This window comes from Peromyscus californicus, unplaced genomic scaffold (genome assembly GCF_007827085.1).
Source record: "Peromyscus californicus insignis strain IS unplaced genomic scaffold, ASM782708v3 Scaffold_18__1_contigs__length_77618521, whole genome shotgun sequence".
Taxonomy (NCBI): Eukaryota; Metazoa; Chordata; class Mammalia; order Rodentia; family Cricetidae; genus Peromyscus; species Peromyscus californicus.
The window spans coordinates 58,800,371-58,809,333 of NW_026294480.1; the positions used below are offsets into that span (position 1 = coordinate 58,800,371).

General features: G+C 48.8%; 1 protein-coding gene across 1 annotated transcript; it reads right to left on the reverse strand.

The window, feature by feature from the left end:
* Nucleotides 1–258: 258 nt before the first annotated feature.
* Nucleotides 259–8,620, reverse strand: Otp (orthopedia homeobox). The gene is made up of 3 exons (XM_052742839.1): nucleotides 8,159–8,620; nucleotides 6,511–6,920; nucleotides 259–866 (listed from the first exon to the last, which is right to left on the reverse strand). The coding sequence occupies exons 1-3, from the start codon at nucleotides 8,193–8,195 to the stop codon at nucleotides 336–338; spliced, it is 978 nt and encodes a 325-aa protein (XP_052598799.1). The 5' UTR covers nucleotides 8,196–8,620; the 3' UTR covers nucleotides 259–335.
* Between the last annotated feature and the right edge of the window lie 343 nt (nucleotides 8,621–8,963).

Below are 8,963 nucleotides of genomic sequence, written 5' to 3' on the forward strand. Positions count from 1 at the left end.
GGGGGGGGGGGGGACGCCGCCAGGCCGAGGCCGGGAGGAGGGTGCGAGCACGACCTGGGCGAGCGGGAGCCTGGGGGGCGGCGGGCAGCGCTGGGCTAGGGCAGCCGGGCGGGATGGGTGGGAAGAGGGAAACTCGGGTGGCGGCCTCGCTGGGGCTCGGGGAGGACCGGGGACACCGGGCGGGGGAGCTGGGAGCCCGGCGCGCGCGGCCGGGGGTGTGGGGTGGGGGTGGGGGGGTGGTTAGGGGAGGAGGAGGAGGAGGAGGAGGAGGAGGAGGAGGAGGAGGAGGAAGAGGAGGAGGGCGCCCGGGGCGGAGCGGGCTGCGCGCAGCGGCATTAGGTGAAGCTCATGGAGACTGTGTGCTCGAGCGCCTTGCGGCGCAGGGACGCGATGCTCGTGCCCCGCCACACGTCGCTGCTGTCCGGAGAGCTGCAGAGCTGGGGCGAGCCGGAGACGTTGCTGGGGCCGGGGAGGGAGGCGGGCACCATGCCGGGGAAGGCGGGCTGGTAGAGGTGCGACTGCAGCCCCGCGCCGTTGGAGCCCGCCAGGCTGTTGGACAGACCCATGGAGTTGGGCGGGGGCCCCGCCGCCAGGCTACACTGGGACAGCGACTGAGCCATGGCCTGCTGGCGGCCGAGCGCGGGCGGCAGCGGCAGCTGGGACACGCCAGGCATCGCGGCCGCCGCCCAGCGGGTGTCGTTGGCGTGGAAAGAGCACAGGCTGTCGCCCATGGCGGCGGCGGCGGCGGCGGCGGCCGACGGGAACTGGGGCAAGCCCGGCGTGGGCAGCAGCGTGCCGGGCGCGCGGAACACGTTGGTGGTCTTCTTGCGCTTCTTCCACTTGGCGCGGCGATTCTGGAACCAGACCTGCAGCGGGCCGGGGGGGGGGGGGGGGGGGGAGAGGTTGCGGGGGGGGGGGGGGGGAGACAAGATCCGGCGAGGTTAGCGACCCGGGTGGCTAGTTTGAGTCCCGGAAGCCCGGCTTCTCACCGACACTCAGCGCCTGGCTGAGCCGGGGCTCCGGGCTCGACACGCCCCCCACGGCCAGCGCGAGCTCGGGGGTTCTCCGCCTCCGCCGCCGAACGACGGACGCCCCCTTGGCCGCCACCAAGCCGCAGACTCCGGCACTCTGGAGTCAGCGGTGCCCGCTGGCGCGGAACGCACCGAGCAAACAGCACCCCACATAACCACCGTGTGCAGCAGCGTCCACCACCCCCTGCGCTCTGGCACAGCCTGTGCCTTGTACTAGACGCACCAGTCTGCAGGCAGGCATGTGTCAAGGCTCGACCCACAGGTGTACAAATGAAGATAAACATGAGTACCCATGCGGCTTAATAGCATGTCTTATAGCACTGATGGGGTATAGAATTTTCAGAAACACTGGAAATTTGGAAATTGATGAAAGGCCACGAATGACATAAACAGTTTCAAAATCGAAAGACAAAGGAAACCCCCTAACATCACGGTTGACAGAGCAGAGAGGTTAATATAGTGACCCGCGTGGCAAAGTGAGCCACTGAGCTGCGGGGTTGTTTGCTGCCACCTTGATTTCTGATTCCTCCCTCAGTGCTTGGTGGAACTGCCATAATGCTCCTCGCCATCTCACTCCCAAAACACTCTGAGGGCACCTTTGTCTGCAGTGCGAGTGTGCTGGAACTTGCTGCCACAATCCTGAACCCCTGGGTCTTCGATCTATGCCTCCCAGTAACTTACCTCAGATCCCTAATAACATGTCCTCTAACGCCAGCAAGTTGCACACACACACACCCCAACACGCCTCTCATGCTATAAACTAAAGCAAATTTCTGGCCAATACAAAGGAAAGGAGGTCAACTTTAAAACTCACTGGTCATAGTGCAAATTTAAATTTGCTGGGACAATGGACATATCTTTTTTTTTTTATCTAGGAAGAACTGTTTAATAAAATATACCTCAAACAAGTCTCCTATTTTTTTTTTCCTGATTGTGGCCCAGGAATTTCAGCGCCTACCAGGCAAATGTGCCCACAAATGTGAAATTCACTATCACAGAGCGAAAATTCCTCTGAATAAAATAATAGACAACCTATCTGACCTTGATAATTTCCCACGTCCACCTATCTGAATTTTATCTTTAAGGAGAAGGGGTTTCGGTACGCTTACTTAGCAGGCTTTCTGTTTAAAATCTAGTTAGCCAGATGACTACTGATACTAACTATAGAATGGTGTGGGACAGAGATCAGATTTGACTAGTCCTGTTAGAATTTGGCCAACACAACCTGCTCTCCATTTTTTGTGACCCCAAAAGTGATTTATCTGATGTTCTGATCTGTGTCGTATTTGCTTGCAAGCTGAAGTGTCGGGAATATGGACTTATTGACCTTCGTTCTTGGTAAACCAAGAATTTGTAGCTGTGCGAGCGAGCAGGCGTCCTCTTGGTTTACTCTAGCTTTGCAGGTTAGAATTCTGAGTCCACCCGTGTCTTCCTGTCTTACCTGAGACTTGGCTCGCCGCTCTTTCTCTAGTTTGTACACCATCTCCCGCAACGCTGCTTAACCCAGTGTTGGTGACAGGTAAGTATGCTGCACCTCTTGAGCAGGGTACAGGGATTAATGAGCCTGCAGGGCCCTTGATGGTGGTGAAGGGATCAATGTGGCCGGATTGAGCTGTTAAGCAGCCTTTGGCCTTAGGTGAAAAGAAAGTGGGGAGACCTCATGTCCCAAAGACCCTCTGCAGCAGTCACCCGACACTAGTTTGGGGATACACCCTTGACCGACACTTGTCCATGTCCAAAACATTCACCCAGCTCACGTGCAGCCTCCCAGGAACAGGTTGAAACAGAGAGTCAAGATCAATTCCTAACACTCTCAAGAGCTAGTGAGTCCTAAAGGGTCAGTGTTTTTGGAGGTGGTAACTTGGGAGAAGGGGTGGAGCAAGAAGGGAAAAGAGGGAAAAAAAATGTCAAACTGCCCAGCAGAATTTCAAGAGCAAACATTGCTGCCAGGAAAAAAAAAAAAAAAAGCTTCTGAACCCAGAGTCTGCTCATGCACATAAGGAAAAGAACCACCGCTAAAGGACTAAATATTAGAGGAATAATCGAAAAATCATGCTCAATTATGTTTGAGGGTTAGTAGTCAAATGATGGCTACAAATTTTTTTATGTTTCATGGTTTACTGAGATTCAAGGGGGGAAAATCTGCATGGACTCTGAGCACCTCCATTCCAAGCTATGATGCATATGTTTTTAAAATGTGAATGTTTCCACTTGAAAACTAGAGCATGACGGGTTAAAATGCAGGCAAAACCTAAGGGAGATTTTCAGAACGCACAGATGACAACTCCTGGAAATATATTAACCACAGATCCAACTTTGTACTCCGTTTGAAATGCAGCTCTCCTCAGAAAATGCTTAATACAACAGTGAGAATCTAATGGAGGTTGGAATCTAAAAACCCACTTTCATGATATCTGCTGTTACAGTAATATAGACATACTGTAAATGTATTTTAAAATATATAGCCCGTTTAATTCTCCAGCTACAAATGGCTCGAGAATTGAGAAAGAAGGGGAGAAAGAAAGAATATTACCCCCACACACACTTGAAGCAAATGCTTTATGAAGACCTCATTGGAATCCAGCAAATGATTAATGTGAAGATTTCGGAGGAAATCTGGGGCGCTGTATTAAAGCCTAGATCTCAGGTTCATTTCGATCAGCCAGCCGTGAACTCTGGGCCGAATTCATTACACTTTAATAGTGCTGGGAGAGGAAGAAAATGCAATTTCTCATTCCATTAGAAAACTAGAAAATACTCTCAGCTTGTCCCCCTATTAAGATGTGGCAGGTGACAGGGCCATTCTGGGGGACACGGTCAATGGAATTACAGCACATTATTTTTGTTCGTATAAAATATTGAAAGGCAAGCCTGACTGTGCAGAAGTTATTTCACTGATTTGGTTTTTATGTAAATAAAATATTGAAAGTTAATTAATCCGTGCTAGAGACTAATGATTATGCTTATTATATTGCATTTGATCGCATAATTTGCATGATTCTCGCATTGCTGCTTAATAAGCCATTCCAGGTTATAAATAATTCTGAAATTGGTTTCTAATAATGGCATGCTATAAAAGGAATGGTTTTATTACACTAGCCAGAAAAGGGGAGCAATATCATACATAGAATTGGCCTCCATATGAGTAGAGGTGCTTTAGTAAATACTTCAAAGTGTGATGTAGTCCAGATAAAGACAAAAAAATAAGTATATTGGGTAATTTAGTCTAAAACAAAAAGCATCTTTGAAAACATACAATTGCAAAAAGTTAAATGTTTAGATCATTTTTAATCAGTGCGGTGGCCCCCATCCTGGAAAGAATGTGTGGCAATCTGTTAACTATAAAGAAAAGTATGAAGCACTCATCATATAAGAATGTAAACCAATTACTATTTAATTTGAATTTGGTCAAGGAGCAGTGGTAGAGTGAATTGTGAAGTAAATACATTTTCCATAAATTATTTTTGCATTACGTTACATAATGTTAATCATTTTGAAATGTTAATTAAGAAGGTTATGTTGATCTGATTACTTTTTAAACTATGAAACATTATTTTTTAAAAATATTGAAATTGCCATTCTATTAAATTGTTTCTATCAGTAGGCTCAAGCTATTATCTTTGGTTGAATATTATGCTAGAACAATTAACATACTTTGTCTCTTTCCTCTTGCATATTCTTTTGTGTACTTTTTGAAAATAGCTACCACACAGTGTATATTTTATTTCATTTATAACTTTTTCTATTAAAAGAATCACTGCCATTAACCTTTGGAAGACCTAATAAAGTTTAATAGACCTCATTTTCTTTTTTCATAAAATCAGCCGTCCAATTATATTTTATTTGTGATTCTAAGTTCTATTTTAATTTGAACTAATTACCAACATGTCTAGGTTAAGACCAGCACTGCACTCTTTAAAACAAAAATTAATAGCTAAGATTTCTCTTGAGGACAAAAAGTGAATTTGTGAACTTTTATTCTCCGACATTGAGCCTACAATCAAGTATTATTATTGGCATGTGTTGAGATTGCATATTTCTATAACAGTTTGAACCCACACTTAAAAGGGAGTGTAAGGTGAAGATTTACAGAACAGTAATATACCTGAACAATGTAATTAGTACTCTTCATATGTGTAATGTCTGTGCCCCATCGTTCAAGCTTTTCAGAGTTTACTAATAAACACCCAGATTCGTGTTGAATAAAAATCTTAATCATTGTGAATATTTATCTGTTAATTTGACTGTTTTAAGTCCCTGGTGATATTTGTTTCTTATTAGAACAAAAGTACGTATTCCCGTTTAGACGATCTACAAAATACCAAATGAAAACAAATTCTGATTTCCTGGTCAATCAAATGTAAACGAACTGAAGTTCTTAAAGTTAATTTACAAAATCATGTAGCACTGGCTTAACAAATTAGTCAATTTAGCACCCAGGATACTGGACAGAAAATAAAAATGTCCAAAGTAGCGACGAAATGTTTTCAGCACCGTGGATAGCTCAAGGCTTAGCGCAAGGTTTCATTCAAGCGCCCGCCTATGAAATAGTATACGTCAGTCTTTTGAAAAGGAAAAAGAAAAGGAATTTGGGATTCATTAATCTTATACTCCCCCCCCCAAGTTTCAGAAGAGGTACAAGTGACATTTCCTAGATTCTGTATAATTACACCTTGGAGGGTGGCTGGATAAAAATAAGGACACAATAACTATTTTCTCTTTTACAGGTTAATCTTTCTGGCCTGAAAAGTTCCTTCTTCGGGTCAGATATCCCAGTCAGACAGTGCTCAATTCCTGCCTTCATCCTTAGGGGAATCTAAATTATTTTATTAAAATTAAAAACCCAGAGTTCCTAGGTGGTATAGCAGTATTTTGGGCCAGTCCCAGCGCCTTGGTAGACCAAGCCAAAAGCCTTTGAAAACAATAAAGCTGGGGGTATTTTGCTTGAAAGATGAGAGGGTGATATTTAAGAGAATAAAACCACATTTGGAAGTTTGAGTATGCCACCCCTCTTTTAAAGGCACCCATTTCACAGTAATTCCCCTCTTTCCTGTTTTCTGTAAAATGTGACATTTCCCTCATTTATCCAAATTCGTAATAGAAACTCATTACGGGGTAATGAAGCGCTTGTCAATAGTGAGAACTGGAGCAAGGTGAGCGCTGGGCTTAGCTGCTGGGGAGACAAGGGGGCTTCCTTCTCTGGAGAAGAGCATTGAACCCCCGCAGCCCCAGAACGCTGGGCTAGTGTTTTGTTTTGTTTTTTAAGGAGTTGGTGGGGGGTGGTGTGGATGTGGCTACAAAGGAGGAAGTCCACTGGGGCCTGTCGATCATCCTCACCCATGTTTGGACAGAGAGAGAGCTCATCCTACCCAGGAAGTGCACAGCCCGGGATCGCAGCCGGGCAGAACACCTGGCGGCCAGTGTTCGGGTCCTCCCGTCCCTCCTGGCCTTCCTCCCCTGAGCCCAAGCCCGGGTGTACCTGCACTCGCGACTCGGTCAGCCCGATGCGCAGCGCCAGCTCCTCCCGCATGAAGATGTCGGGGTAGTGGGTCTTGGCGAAGCTCCTCTCCAACTCGTTGAGCTGCGCTGGGGTGAAGCGTGTCCGGTGGCGCTTCTGTTTCTGCTGGCCCTGCTGCTGGCCGGCTTGGCTGGGGTTGGGGCCGCCCTGGGGCCCCGGCTGCTTGTCCGGGTCTTTGGCGCTCACCGCCAGCGAAGCGGGAGTAGAGCCCACCGTGGTGATGTCCTCGCCCGGCAGCAGGGTGGCTCCTTCGACGGGGTCCGAGCTGGGCGCCAGGTCCCCCGGATGGCCCCCGGGGTCAGAGCCCCCCACGCCCAGCCTGCACTTCACCGCCTCCCGGTGGCCCAGAAGCTCGGCGGCATCTTTCATACCTGGGGAGGGAAGGGGATCTCGGTCACTACTTTCCTGGGCGATGTCAGGAGCGGGGCGTCTTCCCTGAGCGGCTCGGCTTCAGCCCCATCCACCGCTCCCTCCGTGCCCACGCTCGCTCGCCCTGCTGCGGAAACCGCCCGGTCCTCAGCCCGGTTTCCCAGGCTTCGGACAGCTAGGTTGAAATAACATCTCCTGGCCTTCCCCTTCTCTCCACAGCCGGCTCCGGTGGTTCACAGCTCCGGCTTTCGTGTCTCCCACACAGGAACATTCCCAGGCCCGGCAATAAAACCAGCCCGAAGTCCTTTCATTAACTGGATCCCCCGTGTCCCAGGAAACCTTGAGCAAAGTCTTGGACGGGGGATGCGGGAGAGAAAGGAAATCGAGAGCGATTCCTCGGAGGCGGCTCCAGGCGCTAATGAATTCTGGCCGATTCCCTCTGACTTTCGGGAAGATGAATATGTCTCCAAGCCTTCCACCCCTCAAAATAAACCCAAATCAGCTCCGCCTCCCCCTCAAATCAGAGAAGGTGTTTGGGAAATGGAGTCACATCCATCACTAAAGCTTCCCAAGCCGGAAACCCAGAACCCGATAACCCAGATAGCTTTAAAGAAAGTAAACTCTATAGCCATAACAGTGAATCAAACTTCAGAGAATTCAACTTTTCTCTCCCGAGAAATAAACGGCTGGTCTCTCGCAGTCATTGGCAACACCGAGTCCCGTGCAGAAGGCAGGGATGCCTGGAGGATCAGTTGGGCTTTCTCAACCAACGCATTTAGCAAATCCACCTTCATATAGCTACTTCTCCTTCAGGCCAGATTTTTTTTTTAAAGAAAACAAATTTAACCACACTTAGAGGAGGAGGTGATAGAGAGAAAAGGAAAAAAAAAAAGAGATGAAGGAAATTCCAAATCAAAGCAAACAAGAGTAAAAAGGAAGAAACACCTCCAAACAAATTATCACTGACTAGAACTCCTTTACAAAAAAAATTGAGAGAGAGGAAGGAAAAAATAAGAAAAACAAAAAGTCCAAGCATCCCCAACTCCTTTTTGTTTTGGGATCTACATATTCCATAGATTTTTTTTAAAAGACGACGTTAAATCAAATTAAACTTTAATACAGCACAATTACTTTTAAAGAAATTAGTCCATTTAGGGCGCATTAAGGTAAAATAAGGAACAAATTGACAATTTCCTGCCCCGGCTTCTCCTGGCTGCCGGGGTGAGAGGCGCTCACTCACCTAGCCTGGCGTCCAGGAGGTCGGCATGAGACAGCATCGCGCACCGCTCCAGGGCGAAAGCTGTTCCCCCCCCAAATTTTAGCGGCTTTAAGTTATTTAAAATAGATATAAGCTATAAGCTATACGATATAGATATATATAGATCACCTAAATGAAAGAAAATTCGGTTTGTGGTTAAAAAGGGGGCTTCTTGCATTATAATGTCCTTTAGAGAGACGGGGAGGTGCTTAACAGTTGAATGAACCCGTGAGCAGCTCGGCGAGGGGACCAATCAGGAGGGCGGCCTGCAAATGTCAGCGCCCGGAGAGTCCCCCACTCCGCCCGCCCGCCCGCCTGCGCCTGCCGGGAGGAGGCGGCGGCCGCAGCCCAGGCAGCTCCAGCCTCCAGCAGCCGCTAAAGCAAGCAGCGGCCACCTTGGCCTCGCCCTGGGCCTCTGGGCCGAGCCTCGGTCAGTCCTTCCCTGGGATTTTCTCCAGGCACACCTTCCCTTGCCTCGTCCTGTCTTGCTCGCTTCACAGGCGCAGCTCTGTGTTTCAGAGCTGGGATGTCCCTGGAACACGGGCAGTTCAGACACCGGAGCAGGGCATGACCTCCGCATGACCTAAGGGTCCCACCCCCCCCACCCCCTCCCGCCAGTGCCAGCTAGGCGACACTGGACCACGCCAGGCGGGCGAGCTCTGGCCTAGAGAGCCACCCTACATTTTCCCACTGCTCTACAGGCTCGCTAGGGATCCAGACTCCTCAGCTGGGCCCCGGGGCCTACTGAGCCCCAATCCCACCTCAGGCCTAGAGGGTAAAGAGGAAG

Bases quoted from the DNA above. Each gene is read 5' to 3' on its own strand.
- Otp (XM_052742839.1), bottom strand. From the start codon at position 8,195: ATGCTGTCTCATGCCGACCTCCTGGACGCCAGGCTAG. The intron at 6,921-8,158 runs GTGAGTGAGCGC...TTCCCTCCCCAG, and splicing joins CCTCCTGGACGCCAGGCTAG to GTATGAAAGATGCCGCCGAG. The intron at 867-6,510 runs GTACACCCGGGC...GGCCCGCTGCAG, and splicing joins TGACCGAGTCGCGAGTGCAG to GTCTGGTTCCAGAATCGCCG.